This window comes from Herpailurus yagouaroundi, unplaced genomic scaffold (assembly GCF_014898765.1).
Source record: "Herpailurus yagouaroundi ecotype Mexico unplaced genomic scaffold, PumYag 139, whole genome shotgun sequence".
NCBI lineage: Eukaryota > Metazoa > Chordata > Mammalia > Carnivora > Felidae > Herpailurus > Herpailurus yagouaroundi.
In genome coordinates, this window is record NW_024412394.1 from 34723506 (window position 1) to 34749384 (window position 25879).

The following is a 25879-nucleotide window of genomic DNA, read 5'->3' on the forward strand; positions in this document are numbered from 1 at the left end:
CCCCGCTCCCTCCGATCTGCAGAGGGTCCGCATGAGCCTCTACATTTCTCTCCATATTTTCTAACCCCCCCCCCCTTTTTTTGTCCCCCCCCCCCCCCCCCCCCCCCCCCACACACACACATTAACTTCTGAATCTCAGTCCCATTTACTCAATAACAGGTACTGGTCCAGAATGACACAATAGTCACTGGCAAAGTTCATAGGAACCTGGATGTCCTAACATCTCTCCCTTTAGTGACACATTATTGCTCCAAATTGTGTGGTTCTTAATCTTTATTATTGTTGTTGTTTTTGTTAAACCATTGAGAATGATCATAATTATGGACTCTTTCTGACAAAAAATATTCAATGCACAAAAAATCAAAACTTTGCCTACCATTTTAATGTATTCACGGACTCCCTGAAGCCAAGTTCAGAACCTTTGCTTTAGAAAGCATACCTGCTTTATTCAAGTTTGTAGATCTGTGAAGAGAGTAACTTACAATAACTTAGATATTTTGACATTTATAATTAGCTGGCTTACTGAATGCAGAGTGATGTAGTCAGAAACAGAGTGAAACTTCTTTTTATTTACATAGTATATTTCCTATAACATTCAGAGTTTAAGAACTTCTGAAGGAAGAAATGATTCATTCATTCATTCATGCATTCATTAAATAACTATTCGTTGAGTACCTATTAGAAATGTAGCAGTGAAAGAAAAAAAAACAAATAGATTAGAATCTCAGGCTGCAGGGAATATATATTCAACAAACATTGGGAAGAGAAAACAAACAAACAAATAAATATGTAATATATTAGATGGCAATAGTGCTAAGAAGAAAAGTAAAGTAGGGAAAGAATTTAAGGGACATTAGGGACTGCAATTTTAAACAGGTGGTCAGGGAAGAGAGATCATATTATCAACAGCAGCAGCATCAATGATATTGTTATTAAAAAACACGAACTCATGCTCTTCTCCCCAGCAGTTTTAGAGATGAAATGAGATGCTTTGACTCCTCAACCTTATTCCAGGGAGTAGGATGGAAGAGAGGTGTGACAAGTGTGCGGGGGAGGGAGGGGCATGCCATACCCACTCAAACCTGCCAGGGATACACACAGCAGTTTCCGACTCTCTCCTTTCTGGTCTGGCTGGTCTCACATACATTTTCAAGGTCTTAGCAGTTGCTATTTCCAAGTTCTGTTTTAATAACAGAAGGATTTACAGCAGGACATATTTTTTCTTGATTTTCTTCTCCGAGAAAATGAAGGCTATGTAAAGTGTATAACACAGGTAATGTGCTCTTTTAAGGAATGAGTCTGATATTTTGTGAAGCTGTGGGGAATTATCAAGCTCCAAGGATGCCATGTGATACTTAAGAAGTCAGAATTTAGACATTATTAATCTAACGCCTTCAATTTATTCATAAGAAAATCAAGGCCTACAAGAAAGTAAGATGTTTGTCCAAGGACACACAGCTCATTCCCAAAGAGCAGGGACCCTACACCAGGTTGCACAGACCTGAATCTGCCTAGATGGGTTATTAAAAATGCCATCCAACACTAGGCTAGGAGAGTTGTGATCAACTTTCTATGTGCCTAATTTATTCCAAGAGAATTCCTATGGTATGCAACATGAAAACAAAATCTTCCTCAACAAGTGATTAAAGTACAAGGCCACAGTCACACATTAATGAATCCAGATTTAGGAACTCAGGAGTCTGCCTAAAGCACAGGACTACAGCTACAGTGTTGCCAGCACCATTCTAAGAGTCTTTGCTAATGCCAGTTAGATCAGAACCACTTTTTCTTAACTATGGATGGATAACTTCAGCTACTGAAGAGTCTATAGTTTTGGGTGACATGTGAGCACTGTTGGTCTTGCTAAGTAAACGTGCCAGCTCAGGTCTGTGGCACAAAAAATAGATGTTTAAAAGTTAGGCACACTTATTACAAAGACTATTGCTTCTATGGATCTTGCTTGAAAAGAAATACTTAAGGTAATTTTATTCCCCAATCTCCAATTTGGCCATTATCAAGTGCTATACATGTATTCACCAGTTTATCATCATTTCTCTTCTGCCTGCACGCACCTGAAGGAAAGAACAAGGGGAAACATCAAGCAGGTTTGTGATTTCTCTTCTGCTACATGTTTGTTTATAAATCTGATGCCTAACAGATGTTTTAAATGTGTCTCATGTGAGTAAAATTGATCACAAACTGGAAATGATTAAAAGTGACCTTTCACAATATTGCCTGCAAAGGTTGCTGTTTCATTGATTCTTTTTTTTTTCCCTTAGAAGCATAAGTGTCTCCGTAACTCACTCACTGCTTTTTACAATCGGCAGGGCATGGAACATTCTTGGGGAAAAATAATAACTACGGCTTTTGGTTATTTCATGCTACCATTTTCTCAGAGAGAAGTCTTAACCCAAGCATTCAAATTCCAGGAAGCAGTGTAAGATACATTCCCCTTCTTCAGGGTCCTTCTTTTAGAATAAGAAATTGAGTTTTTTTTGGCAAAAGGAACACTGTGTATAGAAGGTAGGAACAATCTTTCTGTGACATCTCCAGCTCATTAAGCGCTGAGGCTTACTCAGGTGACATGCTTCAGGAGAAGAGCTCCCCCTACCCACCCCCCTCACCCACCCACCATCCTTTAAGAAGAAGATAATCCTCCCAGAAACTTCACCAAGTAATTTATGGTCATTCTTTCATGCCTTTCAAGGAAATGCTTTATCAGATTAAAAAGCAGAGAGTTAGACATAGGGGAATAGGAGGTGAAAGAGAACATTTTATTCTGTGTTAGTAAGTGCCAGGAAGGATCTGAATTTGGGAGCAAAGCTTCAAAGGACAGAGCCAGGTGGATCTCAGCACTGATGGTGGGAGGAGTAGCAGAGGCAGAACCGGCAGAAGAAACCCAGGTGCCTGAAAGGGAAGAAGAAAAAACTTTTTCCAGTCACTGCTGTTTGTTTCAGTATTGAGGGAACACCGGCATTCCCTGCCCCCCCCCCACCCGCACAGAATTGGCCCCTCAGTGGGGACCAACGGGAGTCCAAGGATCATTCATTTAGTTTTGTACTGTCCTACTAATGACATTAATTGCAATACATGTATACAGTACTGAAACTAGTTTTGGAAGTTCACTTGGGGTGTTGAGACTCTGGCCCACCCATTTCTGCATTATGTTAATTAACACCTAAAGAGATTCACAAGCCAAAACATAAATGCACCTATCATGGGAGACAGATGTGGTAGGATGCACAACACTCCTTTGGGGTAGGTAAGCCTACACCGGGGTGGCATTAAAGACCCTTTTCTTCTTTGGTAGACAAGGAGTTAGAGCAAAGGTCTTTGGATATTCCTGGATGATACTTCCAGAAAGTTTTAAAGCCTGAAGATTTGGTCTTCTCCACTTTAGAGATATTTCTGCCCAAAGAGAGGTTCTGGTCATCAGACTCAGAACATTCTTTGTATAGACTCTAGAAGAGGCAGGCTGACCAATTCTGACCCTTTAGTCCTCTTTTGTCTAGACTCCATCCATACAAACCCCACCATCCTTCTGTCATGACAATTTTACCTGAAAGGAGTTACACAAAATGAATCACAGCCATTATAAGCTCTTTTAGTCTATCTGATGATATTTGAAAAGTTTTCCTTGTTTTCGGAGCTATCCATTTACAAAGGGTAATTTATCTCCAAATCCTAAAGGCAGAAACTCCAAATCTTTGGCACAAACTCCACAGTTGCCTAAGAGTAAGGTCACCTGTCTTGGTTTCATCCTCCAAAACAGAGCTATTGGTGCCTAAAAGGGAAACTTGTGAGTTGTGTAAAAATGCTTGCAAAAGTGTGACTCTTTATGTCAGTCCTGAGGGAGGGGTCTTGCACACATGATCTTGCACTTTTTCCCAATGTCACCGAGGCAGAAAGTAAAGACAAAACTAAAGTGTCACTGTTGAGCTCCTGCTCGTCACTCCAACAAGGAACCTCCTAGTCCGCTGTTGTGATTCAAAAAGACAACAACCAAATTTTTTAAATTTCATGATGTTCACATATACCTAAAACGTTAAAATTTATTCTACATAATTGTGACTAAGGGTGTCAAAAATAACTCACCTTCAGTTTTGAACATATACAGAAACACTGAGCTATGTAACAGAGATTTCTTGCTTCTCTCTGGTCATGGACATTTGGAAAACACTGTGAAACAGGTCCTCTGTTACTATTTAGCACGCGTGCCTTACTTGATGCTTCTTCATACTTCATACACTTAGGTCTTCTATCCCCCAATTATGTATCCTATCATCCTGTGTAAAGCTATGACAGAGAATATGCTCAATATACAGTTCTTGGATAGAGTAATAAAATGTTCCTGACCTCAAGTAGTTTTATGAAGAAAAACACCAACAAAAATGAGAAAAAGGAAATACATAAAAAGAGAGAAAATGAAAAAATTAAAACATTTCATTCTGAAGGAAACAAGCTGAAACTCCCATTTTAACATTAGGTTAGCTTTCACCTTGTGCTCCATAGGCAATGGAATTTCCAATACTGCATAATGAATGCAAAAAGACTATTGTATTCACAACAGCAACAGTGCCACCTTAAGAAAAACAAATTTGCCCTTACTCCAGCAAAATACCAACAAAAGAAAATGCATTTAGAATGAGGACTGTTTCTTGGACGAGAGCAGATCTGGGTTTAGACTAATAATATTGATAATCCTTGTCCCAGTTTCAAGTGGATTGATCAACACCACCCCAGTGCAAAGCCCCTCACTGTGTTTGGGGCCACAGGGTTATTGATGGTGATTCAGAGAAGCAGAAGAGAGAAACTTTAGCCAACTCTGTTATCTTCCAGATATCTCAGAGCCTAGAGTCTCCTAAATCTTTCCATATGGTTTTTCATTGTGTTAAGAACTGGGAGTAATTCAAGTGTAGATGAGGTTAGTCCAGTAGCCAATAACTCTCTCCAGGTGCCTGGCATTTGTTACCTCTGAATGACCAGGCCATGCACAGAGAGGCTTTTCTCTCTGCAGAATGTAGTGAAGCATCACACATTCATTTACCCCCATAGTTAACAAGGTTCCCTGCTTTGGAATATTCTTGTTAGATTTTTGTCTTTCTACACTGAGGTTAGGATATGTTTAAACAAAATGTATATATGATGTTTTGGCTAGGGAAAGACATCCAGTTCCATGATGCTTTTGCATTGTTCGTGACAGGTCCAAAATTTTTCTTTAAAATGCAAACCAACGGTCTCAAGAGCTCAGCTGAACAACAGTTAAAATAATGTCTCTTTGTTTGGTACAGGGTCAGGTACATTACTGTTAGTGTCAATGGAGCCTGCTCTGTTCTTCCTTTACTTAGACCATAAATGAAAGTTGTTTAGCATCATTTAATTATTCATTTGTTTTCCTCTGTCTTCCCACTAAAACAGTTCTAATCTCACATGTGGTGAATATGTTTACTGATTTTATTGCAATTAATCATTCCATTAAGGAATTTTCCAACTCATTTTTTAAACTGGATAGTTTTTCCATTTTAGTATAAATTGTCACTGTCGGAAAATAGAATTTACCTATAAACCATCTAACCAGATTAAATCAGTATTCTCACCTTGAGGTTTTATGTCCTCCTCCTTTCCTCCTTGACAAGAAAGTCAGTTAACCATCGAGAGCACACTGCCACAAAAAGGCTCTTTCTTCTTCCTGCCTACTAGGTTTTTATTGCTACGAGAATAGATCATGCCAATGGAGGTTTAGGGATGATCTGTAAATCTCGCTGCCTCTGCTTACCCTGTCTCCTTAGTCAGCAATTGTTGGCTATGTGCCTGCTCCATAGTTAAGCTGCCTTGATCACAGTGTATAGCTTTAAATAGAACTCTGTCAGACTTATTAGTAGACTATCTAAAGTTGCTTTAACAGGTTCTTGTGAGACTGTTACAAGGATGCATGTCTTAAAAGTTAAAGCATAAATGATACTCTTTTATTATGTTATCATCTTGTGCTGTGATCCACTGAGTGCTCTGTCCAAATAGCTCCTATGTGGTTGGCTTCATAAGGTTCTGAGATGAATGGCTCTTAGGAGAGAACTCTAGAATGCTGACAGAAAAGACTGTGTGTTCTTGTATTTCGTCTGCATTTATTTTCCATTATTTACATTTTCTTTCTTCTGTGCGCAAAGAATGATCTGCATGTGTTGTTAAACTAAGTAAGACTAGACTTCTTTTTTCAGCATAATCAACTTGTGTCCTTATGGGCAAAATGTTAGATTGTTTCAAAAATAATCTTTTAAAAATGGTCTCTCCTTCTGTTCTCATTTATTGATAGACGGAAAGGATTTAGTCTTTTAAAAACACATCATGCGACTTACAGTAAGAAACTCTTTTTTTAACAAGCTAGTGACCTAGAATCTTTTCTTCTGACTTTTTTGAGCGTGTATTCTGACAATTATTTACCAATATTAACTATAACTACAGGTGTCTTATACAAATCAAGAAACTTTTTTTAAATATTTCAAAGCAATTAATGGTATCAACTTCATTGATTCCTATAAATATTTATTTTTTTAAGCTCTGAAATATTTTGTTCCTCATTTCTACTCTGTTGCATTGCTATTTATTACAAGGATTGCTATTTCTAAAATATTTATCTTCTTAATTTTCATATGAATCAGATGCTAACACATAGACGTCCATCATCTGTAATGCCCTATTTCACATCCAGTTATTTCAGCCTAACCATTAAGAGCACTGGTTATATTTCCAGCAGCACGATTAAACTGCATAGTTAGTACTCACTGCTTAAATAGTCTATATACTTATATCTGAAAAACAATAAAGCCAAATGGCTTTGTTCTAAAAGAAAAAGAAATCCCTGAGCACTTTCATGGTGGTGAAATGCTTAGTAATGTGCTGCTCTATTTCCCTCACTCCTAGTAAGTTCTGTAGTAATAAGCAGAAGCTCTTCAGAATGTACACCTCACGGAAGCAGAGGTACCCAGCATCCCGGCTATTGACATGAAATTTGAGAATGCCAACTAACCTCAGGTGCATGACCAGGTTACACCGCCATCCTACCTGAGCCCTGCTCAGACTCACTCTTCCTAAGGACTTCTTGAATGAGGTTTTCAACCCGCTTGTAATTTTCCTTGTTGCCTGTTGCCTGCTTTGATACTCTACCCCAGGGACAAATAGGCAGGGTCCCGCACAGCACTGGCAGTCAGCCCCTTGGCGCCCCCTTGTGGTAGGACAACTGCTGAGCTGCCGCACGCACTGGATGGTTTTGGCTCAGTTGCCATATTGTGCCTGGGGCGAGAATTTGTTGAATGCTTATCCTATGAAGGGCTAAAACCGTAATTAAGGATAACAAGAACTATAGCATTCTAGGTCCAAGAGGATTACTCGGGGGTTACAGTAATGCCACATAGTTCCCTGGCAGGGAATAACCGGTAGTAGCCTGCATGTTGGGCCATTTGAGTAACTTGTACATCTGGCTCCTAGAGAGGGAAGAATTCCCTTGCAGAATTCCCAGTAGTTGTGCAGGCTCCCCCACTATAGTCCTCAGATGGGAAGGTGGGACTGCATACTCAAAGATGCCGAAATCCATGACCACGATGTCCTTTTGGTTACTTTCTCCAGAGAGAGACCACCTTGTTGGTCTCCTGGGAATAATCTTTGACAGTCTTCCTAAAAATATTCTTACATAAATCTTCCTCCAAAAATTGTGTTTATAGATGTGGCAAAAAAGCAGGAAAATAATGCAAACTTCAATGGACCAGCAAAGTGTTTATATTTTTCATCAATGTGCATTTTCAATAACATTCATCTAATCAAGTTAATAGTCATCTAAACAAGATGCTCTGTTGATTTCCAAAGGGGAAAAGAAGTAGAAAAACTAACAAAAGTAAGCTTTTTGTAAGAACAGGTCTTTGCTTTGGAGAACAAAATTTTTGCCTGGTTAAAAGTTCTGGGTTAAGATCTTATTCTTAACTTTCATACAATTATGTCAAAAGAGAGAGTGAAAACATTACATCTTTTTTCTTCTAATTTCCTAGGTAATATGTTGGATTCAGTTAAAAATAATTCTGCTATTTTTTAATATAGACATTGGCAAATAAATATTCATGCAGTTGAGAAGGACAAAAAGGGAAATAGTACCTGAATTCATTTCTATCAACTTTAAGTGCTTTAAATAATATTAAGATTCAGAGACTAATATTATTTTCACTTTCCATTGATTATTAGAGATAATATCAAAATGTTTCATACAGACAACTTTTAAAAAATATTTCCGTAGAAGCAATTGCTTTTAAATGTTTTGTTACTGCAGATAAACCATGACAGGTGTGACACCGATGCTTATTTCAGATTTTTTTACTTTTTCAGTTATTGAAATTTTTAAAAAGGAAAAACTAAATTTCATATTAAATGCTTTTATGATTTTTTATCAGTTTCCTCTTCATTTAGTTGGTATAAGAAAGAGATAAATCTTTAAAGTTTGAGAAAATGATTTGATATTAACTAAACTCGGCCTTCTGTAGTAATTAGCATCTATTAACTCCAGAAAAGATAATCAATTAGATGAAGTATAGTGAGAATACTTGTAATGATAGCTGTGTAAACTTGAGCCATTCATTAATTGAAATAAAGGTGCAGAGTTGAGCATATGTTCCTGACCCTGATCATCATAAATTTAAATGATGGAACAGATGTGCTGAAACTGAAGAGATATGAAATCTTTACTATTTAAAAAAAAGAAAGAAAGAAAAAGCTTGAAAAGGGTAGACATTTTGGGGCCTGTCCCTTTGAGGATTTGTTCAAATAATCTGAAGGTTTGGGATGACGTGAAGAACCTAACCTGAGCATAAAAAGATGCAGTTTTATATGTTATTGTTGCTGTTGTTTAATGTGATCTACCATTTAATCATGCATTTGTCAAGTACAAAGGAAGCCTTTGACTGATGCGATTGTTTTAAAGAACTCTTGAACCCACCTGACCCCATCACAAAACTGCCCGGCCTGTTCCCTGCATGTGCCTTCAGCTAGTCACGCTGGACTTAGCTATGTCTGCATTTTAGAGGGGGGGCTGTCAGCTGCATGGTCAACTTGTTTACTGTTACCAGGACTTTCTGATCACCGCAGTTCATTATTTGATTTGTCTTCATGTAAACACATAAAATGTGGTGTCTTTTTAGAATATCATTTGTTAAGCAACTAGGCATGGAAAAATAAATGTTACTGTTTCTTGTTAGCTACAAAACACATATCCACTAAACACATTTGCTGTTGGCATGCTGCAGCTGGGGACAGTGGACATTGCGGTAAGTGGAAAAAACAAGGACTCCACTTCGTCTCAGATAATCCGTGTCCATGAGAACACTGCCTCCTTCATGCCCCACAAAGGCTGCAGCATGACTGCAATCTCAGCATCTCAGAGTGGCTGCTCCAAGTTACTGCCCTCAGACCCTTCACCCTTCATTTCTTCAGACCCTATAGAGTCCCGGGCCTGTCACTGGATAACAGTGTCAGTTTCTAATGAGTAACAGTGGTTTAGAAATGAAACAAGAACACAAACAAAATGGGTACACGACAGTTCCTACCATTCATTTGATTCCCACAAAAATCTCTTAGCAACGCTGCTGTTTTCATCTTTATGTTGGAGCTGAGGACTCCAAACCTCAAGTCTCTTTGACTCCAGCCTGCCCTTCCCACCACATCACACTACATCTTTTGATTAGGAAAGCACAGAGATGCACTTTGGGTTTTGTTGTTGTTGATGCTTCCTTGATCAGCACACAGCATTTCAGTCCTAGCTGGCATCTGAGAACTGAATGTCTGAACAAATATAATTTACCAGTAGCTGCCACAGCAAATCAATAACCTGTTTAATAGCAGGAAATTGTGTTAGTGAACATAACATCTCATTCCGTTAATCAGTCATCACATTCATTATATGTTGGGGCTGTTCTACATTGTGTGGTTTTTGTCTCACAAGAATGAATGCGAGCATTAAAGAAATGGGTGTTAAGTGTTGTATGTTTAATATTATGTATGCAGTACCACCAACTGATATGAGATTGCATGAATTTATGGATATCGTAATCTTGCCTGGAATATGAAATGCATGCAGAATGTAGATATATATGTATATGTAACTGTCATCCCTGTAGAAAGGCTTAGAAATCACAAAGAGATATTTTCCCAAATAAAAAATAACTTTTTTTTCATCTGTAAAGTTGAGGTTCAAGCTAAAGTCTGTTTCTAAAGCAAATACCGAACCAGTTCTTGGTTGTTTCCAGGGTAATTGTGTACAAACTACCGTGCCCGATCTCAGTCCTTTCTATGAGGAATCCAGGAAGGGTGTGCATACCTGTCTAGTGAGATTGAGCTCAAATGAATGCAAAGAGAGAGTTTAAATAAAGCTCAGATTTTCAATAAGGGAAGAATATATTGCTATGCTCCTACTCGCTGAAAACACTATTGAAATATAATATACAGTTTCATCAAAGTATTTACCCAAGTGGAGTGGAAGAGATTGCTTGAAATGGAATAATCATGCCTCTGTTGTCCACAGTCAGAAGCTAAGTTTTAAGGAGCGAGTACGCATGGCTAGCCCAAGGGGCCAGAGTATTAAGAGCAGACAAGCCTCAGTAGGTGACAGGAGGTCCCCGAGCACCGACATCACAGCCGAGGGCAGCCCCACCAAAGTGCAGAAAAGCTGGAGCTTCAACGACCGAACCCGCTTCCGGCCCTCGCTGCGCCTCAAAAGTTCTCAGCCTAAACCAGTGATAGACGGTAAGCCCTGTTTTTCCATAACTATGTTTAATTGGATAAGCTATCATGAGCAAGATTATGAAGTAATTAATTCTCCATGGTACCACTTGAAGATAGAAGAAAACAACCCCAAGGAAAGAATTGTTTGTTTGTTTTATTGGAAATTTATTCATTGCCTTGGGCAAATGTACAGAACATAAGTTTACTTTTGGGAGCAACTTTGGCAGCTAAATCTACATTACAAAGAAGTCAAACTGCTGTTAATTCTTCACTCTTATCTACAATACATTATTCTTTCTCAAAGTCCATATCAAGATCAACGTGACTGTCCTTCTCATGTATAGGTTATGTCTGACCAGCAAAGGTCCATGGCCCAAAGATGACCAGGTGCTCTGTGAATGTCTTGAAACACAGTAAGAAGGGTAACAATCCCTTTCTGGACAACAATGAAGGTGCTATTCCCTTTTCTACTATGCTCTATCCACCAGTAAATCAGAGACCATGGTTTATCTTCCCTAGAAAGATTCCTGTCGAAAGTTCTTAATCTAACGATAAGTAGAATTCAAGTTCTTCCCCCAAGAGGAGCTAGCCTACTTTATTTATCATACAATGTGTCAGGAGTTTACTTGCCAACACATTTTATTGAGTGCCGTATAATTTTCATGTTTATAAAATAAAATAGTTCCTTTTTCATTTAAGATTAGCTTGGTTTTCCTTTTAAGTATGCCCCCCTGGGATCTCTTATACTGGGCAAAGAACCAAAGTCAAACAGCATCTTCCATTAATGCATAAAAACTGCAAAGGCTATCGGGCCTTCTGTACTCATTCCCTGGTATAACCTGTATTTTCCCAGGCCCTGAAAGCCTGAGGGATAAAATTAACAACCAGGGGTCATAATCTCAGTGATCTCAGGCTCCCTGCAGTAAAATCCCTGGAACCTCAGCCGAAGGGTCCCTCCCAGCCCATTCAGAGATCCCCAGAGATATGATCCCCGCTATCAAGTGAGCAACATGAGTCCCCTCTTCACACCTCTTCATTCTCCACAACTCCATGGATGCCATGCTTTCCCAGTAGATGCCTAGGTGCTAACCCAACGCGGCCTCTCCCGCTGGAGCTTGCAGCTCCCGTCTTGGCCACAGGACATACTCATCCTGCCAGGCTCCACTCTGCCTATCACTGTACCAAGGTAGGAAATGCCCCCTCAACCAGCACTGGACACTCCCCCATCAAGCCTGTGAGTGTCCTGAGTCACTGGCAACACAGATTTTCAGTGTCCTCTGGTTTCCACATTCTCCTCCCCAGGAATTTGGCTGAAAGCCCATGAACAGCTGAGTAAAGAGTTACCCGTTACAGGGCTTTATGTTGCACTCAAAATAGACTTTCTGAATATAAATGGATGCATCGTTTCTGGAAGGCAATTTGGCAACATATATCAAAAGCCTGTACATATGCCTAGGCTTGGACACATCCCACCCACCAATTCCATTTCTAGGATATAATCAATATAATGAAATAATAACAGACATTAGAAATGATACTATAAATCAAAAATTATTGACATGGAAAGATGGTCATAAAAAAACAAACTATTCCATTTTGCTGTGCTGTGTGTGTGTGTGTGTGTGTGTGTGTAAATTCATGTATTTATAGGAAAAGGTCTGGAAAGATTTACAACAGTGTATGAACAGTTACCTCCAAGTGGTGAGATCATAGTTGCATTTTGTTTGTCCATTTTTTTCATCTGTATTTCCCATTATTTCTACAGTGAGCGTGTAAAGTTTTGCAAAAGAAAACAAAGGATGATTTTCTATTAAAAAAAAATTGAGCCTTCTTTTCATAATTCTCTCTCCCTTTCCCCAACTCTAGGGGCCCTTGGTCTAGCTGATGGTCACCAAATCCCTCTCCTTAGGCTGATTCCCTCTCCCCAGCTGCCAAGAGGTAGAAAGAGCACCTTGTCTTAGCACTGGAGAACAGCCTTTGTTGAGTGTAGACATGGATTGTCTAATGAAGTTTAACATAGTGCAAATAGAGCTGTATTAGGCTCTAGGGTTGCCATAACAAAGTAGCACAGCTGTGTGGCTTACACAGCAGACATTGATTTTCTCATAGTTCTGGAGGCCAGAAGTCTGAGAATCTCCTTGGCTTGTAGATAGCCACCTTCTCCCTGTGTCTTCACTTCCTCTTCCCTCCATGCATGTCTTTGCCCAGATTTCTTCGTCTTATAAAGACCCCAATGAGATGGGATTACAGCACACCCTACTGAGCTCATTTTAACTTAATTGTATCTTTAAAGACCCCATCTCCAAATAGAGTCACATTCCTGAGGTACTGGAGGTTAGGACTTCAACATATGAATTTCGGAGGGACACAATTCAGCCAGTAACAGAGCTCCTGCTCACCCACTTCATAGCATCCCTGGACAAGCTGGGGTGTGCTGATATCTGCAAACCTAATCCTGAGTTCTCACTGTGCTAGAAATTCATGCATGACCCACAGTGGGTCCACACTCTTCCAATGGGGGGGAGCCTCAAAAAATATACTTTGTGCTGTGAGGTCCTGATGGTTGGCTGAGCACATCTGCATATAAAATCAATAGGATCTGGTTCCTGAATATGGAAAATGAATTCTACTTGTATGTTTGGCCAGAGGGAAAACATTTTTCAAAGACTCCTAGAGTCAGCACTATCCATCACAGTATTTCAGTTACTGCAAAGATGTCTCAGAGGTCAGACAGAAAGAAATAGAAGTCCTATTCTCTAATAAATAACAAATTGGAAAGGTCTCCTGCCATCCATTTTCTGCATCATTTCATACAAGTACAGTTCCATTGGTTAGAAAGAAAGTGTTTTTCCCTGGTTGATGCCCATCTCAGTTGGTTCTGAGTTCCGCAAGTGACAGGAGGCCTTGATTGCTGTTCTGTGGAAGCAGCCTTGTTGGCTGCCCACCTGCAGAAGATCATGTCTCCTGATTCCCCTTTCTGTCCAGTAGTCCAGAATCTTTACCTCTGGCTTAACTCAATGTTAGGGCTTGGGAAAATGGAAGCTTCTTTTTTTTTTTTTTTTTTTTAATAAAAAAATTTTTTTAATGTTTATTTATTTTTGAGACACAGAGTGCAAGCCAGGGAGGGTCAGAGAGGTAGACAGAATCCAAAGCAGACTCCAGGTTCTGAGCTGTCAGCACAGAGCCCAACGTGGGGCTCAAACCCATGACCTGAGCTGAAGTCAGACGCCCAACCGACTGAGTCACCGAGGCGCCCCTGGAAGATTCTTTTTATAGAAAGAAAGAAAAAAACCAGAAGTAACTATCAAATAAAATCTTGACTTCAATTATAGATTTTTATTTATAGTGTCTCTCCCAGTTTTAAGTATGTCTAAAAACCACTTATCACCCATAGAAAATAATATATAGCACCACAACCACCTCCCAATTATTCCAGATCTATTTGCTCATTCACTTCTGAGGCTCTTTTCTTCTACTTCTCTTCTTCCTGTACATATTTTAGGCATTTCATTGCCCATGAACAGCTCAGAGAGAGTGGATGAATAACAGAAAGAATAATGAAAATTCCAGTTGGCCTTTAACTTAGTAACTCAGTTACATTTGGAAAATAATGGGCCTGTAACTAAAAGATACTATCATAGAAAAACAAGGGAAACTTAGGGTTAATCTGTAATTTTAATAATTCCTGCCAAATCTGATACCTTTTACTACAGATGGTATTATTTTTATAATTTAATGACTCTTACAAAAGTTATTAAATATCCCAAGTTAGGCTTTCTTGCTGTAATTTTTATGAAATTTTATATTGCACTTAAAAAGGGCATAACTGTCTTCCAATATTCCACATTCATGTGTACCAGAGAAGTGGAAAGTAATAGGCAAATGTTGAAGTCAGAAATTTACATATGGCAGAAGGAAGAAATTAAACTATAAGGGACTGGTGTGCTATTGCCATAGCAAATTTATTTTGAACAATATGATATGAATAGTATTTTTAGTTTATAAATCCAATAATAAGAGGTAGAAATTTTCCATTGGTCAATCAATACTATTAAGCTTCTTCATATAATTTTTAAAAGTAAGTAGGATATGACTTTTTTAGATTCCACATATAAGTACAATCATGCAATCTTTTTCTTTCCATGTCTGTCTTATTTCACCATTTTGTTGCAAATGGCAGGATGTACTTTTTTAAGTATGAATAGTATTCCATTATATAATTATACCACAATTTCATTTCAATGCGTATATGTATATCAAATCATCATGTTATACACTTTAAATATATGCAGTTTTTATTTTTGAGATAAAATTTTTAAAAATTAGGTAAGGTAGAAATCTTTTTTTTCTCAACATATAAAATAATGATGATAAAAGTAACATCTATTGTATCTTTCTTTGTGGCAAGCAATGTTCTTAGTGCTTTAGTTCTATTATTTCATTCAAGTTTTCCAATACCCCTATGAAGTGGGTACATTATTATCCCCATTTTATAGATGAGGAAACTGAGACTTGAAGTTGAAAAACTTGCCCAAAGACTAACACATACAAGTAAGGGAGCCACAGCACACATCCAGGCAGCCTAATTTCATGGTCTTCTCTTAGGACACATTTGTAGATGTGCTCCCAAATGTCATATCAATTCCCCTTTAAGCCTCTTTCATTTCTTCTTTTTCCCTGCCACCTTCCCCCCACTCACTTTCACTCTTCCCTCTTTAATTGGTCAGATTCCCTTCCCACATAAATAATTTGACCTTGACACTATCCCATCCCATCTTGCCTTTCTCCCACCGCCCCCCCCCCCCCCGCCCCCACTGCCAAACCTATGAACTATATCATCTTCAAAGACTGCCAGAGGTGGAAGATTAGGCAAATGAAGGAAATGGCCTTTAGATGACCCTTTCTGTTTTGATCTAGTATCTGGGAAGAGCCTCAGGATAATAGCCATGCTGACCTGTGTCTGTTTACCCAGGGAGGGAGGCAAATGGTGAGGTCATCTAAGGCCGGTTTCAAGATGCAAAAGGTAGTGTCAGGGGATGGACGGCTATCAACAACAGACAAGCAAATGGAAAGTGGCATACTGCAAGTAAGAGGAGTACCAAGCAGCCAAAATCCACGAGAATGAAACTAGAGATGGGGAAAGTCCAGATTTCTGGTGGCTAGTCTGCAGTCAAGGAGGGCTATACTTGCTCGACGCTGCTGTACTTGGGAATGCCTTTCAGAAGTGCACTCAAAGATACAATAATCTTGACAGAGAAGGGAAGGAGGTAACTTGAGGTAGCTCCTCCCTGTCGTGTTTAAAAAAAAAATCCATCCCACGTACATGTATAAACTGCATGTCTCAACATGTGTAACACTGCTTCCGCTTTAGGGGAATGTAGAGACTCTGCTGGACAATCCTAAGGGCTCATGCTGGCTGCCATGAGAGGCACATCCTCACCAGATGTTTCTGAGAAAGACTGGCATGGCCTGAGTGCAGGAGATGTGGGGGGTTCACCTGAGCAGAGGCTGAGTGGGCTAAAGATGTGGAATACTTTCCAATAGTGGGGATCCCTTGTGGCCAATCCCCTGTTGCAGGCACTGTTAGTATCTCTTCTCTCTTCACTTCTCCTCCATGTTCCTTTCTCCCCTCAGCCAGTGTACCAGTTAGGGTGCATTTGGCCACAGGACACAAAAGAAGCAGATTCAAATACCTTAAATAATAATGAAGTGTATATTACCACTTAAAAAGAAATTCAGAGGTAAGAAAACTCCTGGCATCAATCATCCTGACTTGATTTAGATACCGCTTCTCTTGGGTCTTCTTTTGACTCCTCCCATCTGTGTGCCCACCTCCTCCTCAGGCTGGGAGCAAGATGGCTGCAGCAGCTCTAAGCATCTTATCCAGACCCAACACTTTGAGAGGCAGAAAAGGGACCGAATTGCAATGGTATCTCTTGTTAAATTGAGGAAAACTGCCCATTTGTGTCATTTTGTGGCATTGGGTCTCATGCCTGAAATGATTGGGCATCTGCAGTCTCAGTCAGGATCCAGTACCTGGATCTGGGGCCAGACTCCCCAGAAACCCTTGGATCAAGCAGGGGAAAGGGAGATGGTAACTGGATAGATTTGAGGATTTATGTTTGGGAATCGGCTATTGGGAAAGCAACCTCTAGTAGTGTCTGATACAGCCAAGAAATCTTTTCTACTTTGTGAGGCTGAGGAGGAAGAATGCCCTTAAGCATGTTTTCTCCCAAACATTCTGTTTATATGTCATTTCTGTTCTTCCAAGTGTCTATGGTTTTTAAACGTACAAGCCAGATTTAGAAATCTTTTTTTTTTTTCTCCTTTCTTTTACCACATAATTTCCATGAGGCAGTGAGCACAGACTGGCCTACCTCCTTAAATTTTAAAAGAAGACAAAATAGTAAAGGAAAATGTAGGGGAAAATAAATGAATCCCCATTTAGATAAAATAATCCCTTCCCACACACAATCAGCCAGTACATTTCCTATCATTACCTTGACCAAGGCAAACAGGCGTGGGGGGGGGGGGGGCCTCTTGCCTTCCTCACCACCTCCTCAAGTAGCTTCCTTAGAGACTCCTTCCTCCCTTTCAGGCTCATAATAATTAATGGAGTCTCACCTAAAAATAGCAACAGAGTTGAAATGCACAGCATGAATGAAAGAACCCTCAACTCCTCTTAAAGATACTAAGTCCATCCATCCCCTTCCTCTCTCCTCTAACCTCTGTCTTCCAGGCCCCAGACCCACCATTCCTAAAACTCGTGCTTGAGATTATCAGTATAAGATTGACAAGAATACTGACAAAAAGGAAGGATTTTAGTGCAATGGTTTTGACAATATCCTGAATTAACAGACTTCTGTACAAACAATGGGATATTTTTTCCAAGCAGTATAAATCACAAGCCACCAACATTTCATATTTGTCTAATTTATGCACATGGGTCTTTCATCTTATACTAATCCTCTTTTACACTTATTTTCCAATGGCATCGTCTTCCCTCATGTTTTTCTCAGTCTCCCCAGTTGACATTTTTGGTGTTTCCACAAAATGCCAAGCATCACATTGCACTTAACGTTTTTCCTGATTTTCCCTATTGATGGCCTAGCTTCAGCCAGACTTTGATTAAAATTTTCCACAAAATATGATGCTTCCTGGCACTTTCTGAAATTACCTGATAATGACTCTGCATTGTGTTGACAGAAACAATTCTTGTCAAAGTGGTTTTCTATTAGGGCTTCCGCTTCGGTTTGTACACATTCCTGGCAGGGTATCCCTGAGTGAGAAGCATGCCCACTCCTGTGAGCTCTATCTATTACAAAATGTGAGGGTTTTCTTTCACGATAGAACATACTTCACTGTATGCCCAACTTACTTGTTAGCATCCTTCTATGCAAAAGCCTATCAAGGGTACTCAGTAGGGTTCTGAAATACACTTTCAGTCCTTCTTCACTAAGGAGTTGGTGAAAACCATTACCTGGAGAAATTTTCTCAATTCTGGTCAATAGGTTTCTTTTTCCTTTAGTTGTCCAGGTTCCTTATCCATTCAGTCTGTTATTCTTCATTTGGTGACACATCCTAGTTCTCTCCTGTGTGTCCTATACTATTCCTGCCCCCCGCAGATCAGCTTCTTTATTCCAATGTTTGTATTATTATAGTGGGGATGGGGGGTGGATGGTAGGGGAAGAACCCTCAATATCTGGTTACAGATTGTAAGTGATTAAGTCCAGGCATACCTCAGAGATATTGCAGGTCGGGTTTCAGACCACTGCAATAAAACAATATCACAATAAAGAGAGCCAAAGGAAATGTTTGATTTCCAAGTGCTTATAAAAGCTATGTTTACACTATACTGCAGTTTATTAAGTGTTCAAAAGCATTATGTCTAAAAATAAGAAAAAAAAAAACACTATGAGGGGCACCCAGGTGGCTCAGTCAGTTAAGCATCCAACTCTTGACTTCAGCTCAGGTCATAATCTCACAGTTCATGTGATTGAGTCCTGCATTGGGCTCCATGCTGACAGCTGGAGTCTGCTTGGGATTCTTTCTCTCCTTCCGTCTCTGGCCCTCTCCCACTCTCGCATGTGTGTAGAAACACACATTCTCCCTCTCTCTCTCTCTCTCACTCTCCCAAAATAAATAAACATTTTTAGAAAGTATGCATACCTTAATTTAAAAATACTTTATTGTTAAAAAATGTGAACCATCATCTGAGCTTTCAGTGAACTATAATCTTCTTGCTGGTAGAGGATCTTGCTCAATGTTGATGGCTGCTGACGGATCAGGGCGGTGGTTGTTGAAGGTGGGGGTGGCTGTGGCAAATACCTAAATAAGACAATAATGAACTTTGCTGCATCAATTGACTCCTCCTTTCACAAATGATTTTTCCATAGCATGCAATGCTGCTTGGTAGCATTTTACCCATGGCAGAACCTTTTTCAAAATTCTAGTCAATCCTCTCAAACCCTGCTGCTACTTTCTCATCTACATTTATGCCATGTTCTAAGCCCTTTGTTGTCATTTCAACAATCTTCACAGCATCTTCACCAGGAGTAGGTTCCATCTCAAGAAACCACTCTCTGTGCTCATCCATAAGAAGCCAACTCTTCATCTAATCAAGATTGATCATGAGATTGCAGCATTTCAGTCACGTCTTCAGTCTCCACTTCTAATTCTGGTTCTCTTGCTATTTCCACCACATCTGCCCTTACTTCCTCCACTGAAGCCTTGAACCTTCAATAAGAAAAAAAAAAAAAAAAGCAGTATCTGTGAAGCGTAATAAAGCAAGTATGCCTATATTTATCGTATTTCTGGGAAGGGTTGCTTTTTCCAATACTTTCTGTGAAACGCCTGTTTTTGGTTTTTAATTACTGAAGAAATGTGTTTCTATTTTGATTGGACTGGAGTTCCCCTAGCTTTCTATTCTAATCCAAGCACTCTTTGTAACAGAATATCTTTCCAGATTTCTCTAGGTTCTGCCCCAATGTTTGTTGCCACCCTATAGTGATAGGGAAAATTATATTTTGTTCCTATGGGTGGAGAAAATAGCTTCCTGCTTAAGATATAGGCTATAAATGAATCCCACCTCCTTCCTTCCAGCAGAAACTAAGCTGTCAAATGACCTATGCGTGCAGCTTTAAACCATATATATATTTTTTTTTTACTTCCACAGATCCAAGTCTTCCTGGGAAACTGGGTTATAAACCAGAACTCTGAATTTTGTTTCACCAGCACATCATAGTGTGCTGATGTGTCCATTGGTGCTTTAAAGTGAATTAGAATACTGTATTAGTTATCTATTGATACATAACAATTTGCCCCAAACTTGGCAGTTAAAAACAAGGGACACATAATCTCACAGTTTCTGTGGTCAGGAATTCAGCAGCAGCATAGATGGGTGATTCTGACTCAGTCTTTCATGGGGTTCCCACCAATTATTCCCTGGCCACAAAAGTCATCTTAATGGGAGAGAATCTGTTTCCAGGTGCAATGGAGCATTTGCTGGCAGCCTTCGTTTGTTTCCTTGCACACATCGGCTACCCCATAGGCTGGAGTGTCCTCCTGACGTGCATCTGGCTTCCCCCAAAGTTAGTAATTCAATAGAGAGTGCATGCTTGAGAGAGGGACAGAGTACCCAAGACAGAAGATGCAGTCTTTTATAACCTCACCTCAGAAGTGACACTTCTTTCATATGCTAGTGGTCATACAGACTAACTCTGGTACAGTGCAGGAGGGGACTATTCAAAGGGGTGGGTACCAGGAGGTAGATGTCATTAACAGACTATCTTAGAGGCTAGCTACCACAAATAACTGTAAATTGGGTTTGTCTTTCAGGTCACAGAACCCACCACTCTCCGTTGTCTTTCTAGGAACTCCAACCACCAGCTCCCATCTCTTTCAAATGTTTTCATTACCTGCCTGCTTCTAAAGGCATTTGGGTTTGTGACCTCTAGTCTAAACACTTCATGTCCAGTATTCTATGTAGTATATTAAAAAAAAAGAACAAAAACAAAAACAACCAGTCACATCCTGACCCTCAACCTTGGTCACATTATAACTAGATTATTACATTCCATTCTTAGTGCAGCCTTTCAAAAAGTAATATTAACAAAATATTGAGCATTCAATTAGTGTGACAAAAAAATAAAAGAAAATGAGGGAGCAGGAAACCAGCTAGTCAGTAGCAAAACCAGTGTTCTAACATCTATTCTAGCACACTTTCTTTTAGAAGGTGGGGCCCTAGGGGCACCTGGGTGGCTCAGTCGGTTGAGTGTCTGACTTCGGCTCAGGTCATGATCTCATGGTTTGTGAGTTCGAGCCCCGCATCGGGCTCTGTGCTGACAGTCCAGAGCCTGGAGCCTGTTTCAGATTCTGTGTCTCCCTCTCTCTCGGTCCCTCCCCTGCTCATGCTCTTTCTCTTTCTCTCTCAAAAATAAATAAACATTAAAAAAAATTTTTTAGAGTGTGGGGCCCATTATCAGCTACTTCAAGAGCCTGAAGAGATGTTCTTGGTCACGTCAAAGGGCAGAGCTAGAACCAAGTGCACAATACTAAGTTTTACTTATATCATGACAGGCTAACAATTAGAGACCTCACACCAATGGAATGGAGTCCATCATCAAAAGCTTTCAACCCAAACTTGGAGGATCGACATTCAGAGATTTCTAGGCTCTTCAGATGGAACCAGACAACCCCAAAGAAATTTTCCTCCAAAGCTGGGCTTCTATAGCTGCTGTTCTGGTTCTTCCTTAACCATTACCGTTATCCTCCTGGCAATTCCAAACTGAAAAGTGGATAACCAGGTGGGGCATATGGGCAGGTGGGGATCGGCTGAGGGACTCCAGGGGCTCGTTTTCTGTCCTGACCCTGGTCTCATCTCTCTGTGAGGCAGAGTGCTTCCCATTGGTTCTTCCCTCTCACCAGTCCCCCTTCTTGATTTCCCTTCTCACTGTCAGCTATAGCCCTGAGAAGTGTGTCAAGTAGGCCCCATCTATCCTTGCAAGGTGTCTGTGTGTTCTCTGCAGTGGAGCATTCACAGGATTTGGATATGCCTTCAACTGGCACATTTCAATTCAAGTCAACAGGTATTTGGGGGCCACTGCTCAGGGCTAGCATTTTCCTGGGCACCAAAGGGGCGAACGAAGTAAGTAGACATGACGAGGACCACCTCGAAGAACTTCCATTTGCCTGTAAGTTTTACTGCCCAGTCCCATCCCTTACAGTATTGATTGGCACCCAGGAGTAATAAAAGGCATCTTCCTCACTTTTCACACTTGGTACTTTTCAGAAATAACCTGTGGGTAACCTCTGAAATTCGCACAAAATCAGCACAAAGTTAGCCATTACACAAATCACAGGATTTAGCCCATATTTAAGAGAAGCACTTTTCAGCTGCATGGTGATTTTTCATCCGTGGATCGCAAATTATTTCCTTCAAAGGCACACTTAGTTGTGTGCTTCACAAAGAGAAACCAATATGACACAATTTTAAAATTATATTTAATCGCTTTCATGGGGTGTTCTACTTGGTAAAGAAGAAAATAAAAGGTTAGAGGAAGGCCGGGATCCTTTCTTTACAATGGACAGGAACGAGACAAGCCAGCCAGGCTTCCTTTATGCTATCTGCAGTATGAAACTCACTACATTGTCCCGAATTCCTTTTATTTTATTTTCAATGTCTAATTTTTCCCAGCTTTTCTTTCCTTGCCATCTTTTTCCTCTGTTGCCATGTACAATGCATAACAACAGTTCCTGGACTCCGAAAATGCAGAAACCTCACAAGAATATTGCCTGGGGAAAATTAATCTCTGTACCTCCAGTTACAAAGATTCATTTGCACATGAAACCCCTAATTCCCCACTGGTGAGAAATTTGCATTTTTCATTAATCTAATACAGTAGCAACTGGTGTACCACATCATTCTGTTGAAGTCAGTGACTAATCTTCCCCAAATTGTTTTGAACCTGTGTTCCCATGATTTTGTGTTTCAGTTGAAAAATGTCACGACCTCATGTCTTTTTACATTTGTATAGTTATCTGTTACAGCAAAACTATTCCCTTCCCCCCAGATTCAGTGGTTCAAAACAGCAACCATTTAGTTAGCCCGAGGTTCTGTTGGGCAGTACTTCTGTTCTCGGCTAGACTCACTGGTACATCTGCGATCAGTTGCTGGGTTGCCTGGGGGCTGACTTGCCTAAGGAGGCCTCAGCTGGGCTGACTCATCTCTGCTCCATGTGGTCTCTCAGCCTCCAGCAGGCTGGGCTGGTTCCCTGCAGTGGAGGTAAGCTCTTAAGAGCCGTGTGAAATGAACCTGCAAGGCCTATTTGAAGCTTAGGCTTAAACTTTCAGAGGACAGGTGCCTGGGTGGCTCAGTCGGCTAGGCGTCTGACTTTTAGCTCAGGTCATGATCTCACGGTTCATGAGTTCAAGCTCAAGCCTCACATCAGGCCCTCTGCCATAAGCACAAAGCCTGCTTCAGATCTCTCTTTGCACCTCCTCTCCTCATGCTTGCTCTCTCTCTCTCTCTCTCTCTCAAATAAAGTTAAAAAAAATTCTCAGAGTCAATCCCACTGCATCCTGGCCAAAGCAAATCACAAGGACACCTCAATTGCAAGGGGTGGAGAAAGAGGCTCCACCTCTTAATTCGAGGAGCCCTAAGTATTGTCAGCAATATGGCAACCTGTTGCCCTAGTCACTGGGAGCATATTCGCTTTTATTCTTTGCACTATTATATTGGTTCTGTTAACCCATGTGTTGGTGTCTGATTTGTTTTGCATTATTGCCTATAGTTTCCTTCACTTCTAGAGCCTAAGAAGGAAAGGGAAGGAAAACAGCATTGTTCATGCCTGATGTATGCCAGGCATTGACTAGGCATTTTCTATTGGTTCATTCAATACCCACAAAGCCATTTTGCAGATAAGAAAATCAATATCTAGAAAATATAAATAGCTTGCCCATGTAGTTCAGTCTAAATGCCAGAATTGGGATTTGAAATTGCATTTAGATATAATTCCAAAGCTCTTATATGTTGTGCCATGTTGTTTAGCATCTTTCTTTCATGTAGGTCATTTCACTAATAAATGAATGAATGAAATGTGGTACAAATCAGCTGTAAGTTTAGTGTTAGTCAAATGATTTTTTTGTCCTCTGTTTCAATTAATATGGAAAATCTCAAGCCATGCCCCTTTGTCACTGTATATACTACTACAAGGACTCTCCCCATACCCTCAAGTGTCAAATAAGGGAATGCACCACAGTAATTCCCATTTGTTTTTTGTTGTTGTTTTGGTGGGGGGTTGTGTTTTTTTAAGTTTATTTATTTTGAGAGAGAGCAAGCATGAGGGGGGAAGGGGCAGAGACAGAGGAGAGAATCCCAAGCAGGCTCCGCATTGTTGGCACAGAGCCAGATGCAAGTTTCAGTCTCACGAACCTTGAGATCATGACCTGAGGTGAAATCAAGAGTCAGACACTTAACTGACTGAGCCACCTAGGCGCCACTGCCCCCCCACATTTGTTTTTTGAAAGCAACACTTAAACATTGCTATCTCTGGACAACCTAGTCCAAGTGGTATCTAAAAGGTTTACACAATGGCATTTCCTGACAGTATCAATGCTAGCCTAATAAAAATTGAAAGCTGAGAGAAAATTTTGCCAGATCCATTTTGAATTCCCGAATAGATTTGATTAATGAATAATGGAGATTTGTAACTCTGCAGTCTGACAGGCCATTGCAAACCATGACTTCCTTGGTTGAGGTCAGATGTCTCTGAATTTGATTCAAAGAAGACACATCTCATCCTTTTGGAGATAGGATTAAATAAGTTCTTTTAAGCCACTTTGTCATTGATTCAGAATGTTTCTCCCTACGGTGAAGTACTGTCTGTCTTGGTCTCAAACTTGTAATTTGACCTAGTTCAATTATTTTCCTATATGAGGAAGCTGTCTGAGATGATGCTATCAGGCACAGATCATTGACTCTCCTGGTTACCTGCAAGTGGTTGGCCTTTGCTTTGCTCTAGTCACTTGGCTTTGCTAGGATTACCTGAACGTTTGTTCTAATAAAGGCATTCCTGCTAGCCTATGATGTGCCCTATATTACAAATACTTAAGTGATTTACTAGTGGAACTACAAAAGTCTACAGAAGTATATTTGTGTATATGAATTTTTTTTAAATACATTTTCTCAAAGTCGGGAGTTGTCCATTGAGAAAACTCACAGTGCTTTGAGTATGGTGAGTTCTTGAGGAATTTTTTATGAAAACTGAATTAACCCAACAGCAGTTAGAAAAACCACTTTTGATATAAAAACCAGTTTGGGAATAAAATGGAGCATGTTTCAAATCCTAGTTTCCCCACTAGATTAGATGAGATGAGGCAAGTGACTTAACCGCATGGCACTTTAGTTTATTGTCTCTCTCCCTCTCCCTCCCTCTTCTCCTCCCACTCTCTCTCTCCCTGTGTCTGTCAAGTAACTGAAATAATACCTACCTAACAGGGTGTTTGTGTAATAATGAGATATAACGTAAATGTAAAAAAAAGGCGGTGGGGGGGGGGGCGCCTGAGTGGCTCAGTCGGTTAAACGTCCGACTTTGGCTCAGGTCATGATCTCAGGTCATGATCAGGTGAGTTCGAGCCCTCCATCGGGCTCTGTGCTTGAAGCCTGGGGCCTGCTTCGGATTCGGTGTCTCCTTCTATCTATGCCCCTCCCCCACTTGTACTCTGTCTCTCTCTGTCTCTCAAAAATAGATAAATGTAAAAAAATAAAATAAAAAATAATGAGATAGAATGTGTGTAAAATCCTTGCACAATGACCACCACAGAATAGTCACTCAATAAGTTGAATGGACTGTTATTATTTATTATTTCATTAATACCAATTTCTTCATTAATTTTAATTAGTTGAAGTCCTAGTCTTGATTAATTTTCATGTTTTCATCTTCTCTTCTTCCAGTACTTGATGGCAGTTCCTATCAATGGTAAACGGAAGTTTTAAAGTTATATATTCATACAAACTTTCTTCCTATATCCCTCAGACTGAATTTTAGGAGTCCTCCTGTTGAATAATTTATATAATCACCGAAAGATGAGGTTATCTTTATTATACCTCATGCTATTACTATTT

General features: G+C 40.0%; 1 protein-coding gene across 5 annotated transcripts in view; it reads left to right on the plus strand.

The window, feature by feature from the left end:
* The window catches only part of KCNQ5 (potassium voltage-gated channel subfamily Q member 5), a 539817-nt gene that overhangs the window by 466517 nt on the left and 47421 nt on the right, over positions 1-25879 (plus strand). For 2 of the 5 annotated variants that reach the window (XM_040473946.1, XM_040473951.1), the window contains exons 9-11: positions 2079-2105; positions 6919-6975; positions 10556-10776. In XM_040473946.1, the coding sequence (XP_040329880.1) occupies positions 2079-2105; positions 6919-6975; positions 10556-10776 (305 nt within the window). Of the gene's footprint in view, positions 1-2078; positions 2106-6918; positions 6976-9281; positions 9303-10555; positions 10777-25879 lie in introns of all 5 variants that reach the window. The other 3 variants (XM_040473947.1, XM_040473948.1, XM_040473949.1) reach the window with 3 other exon arrangements.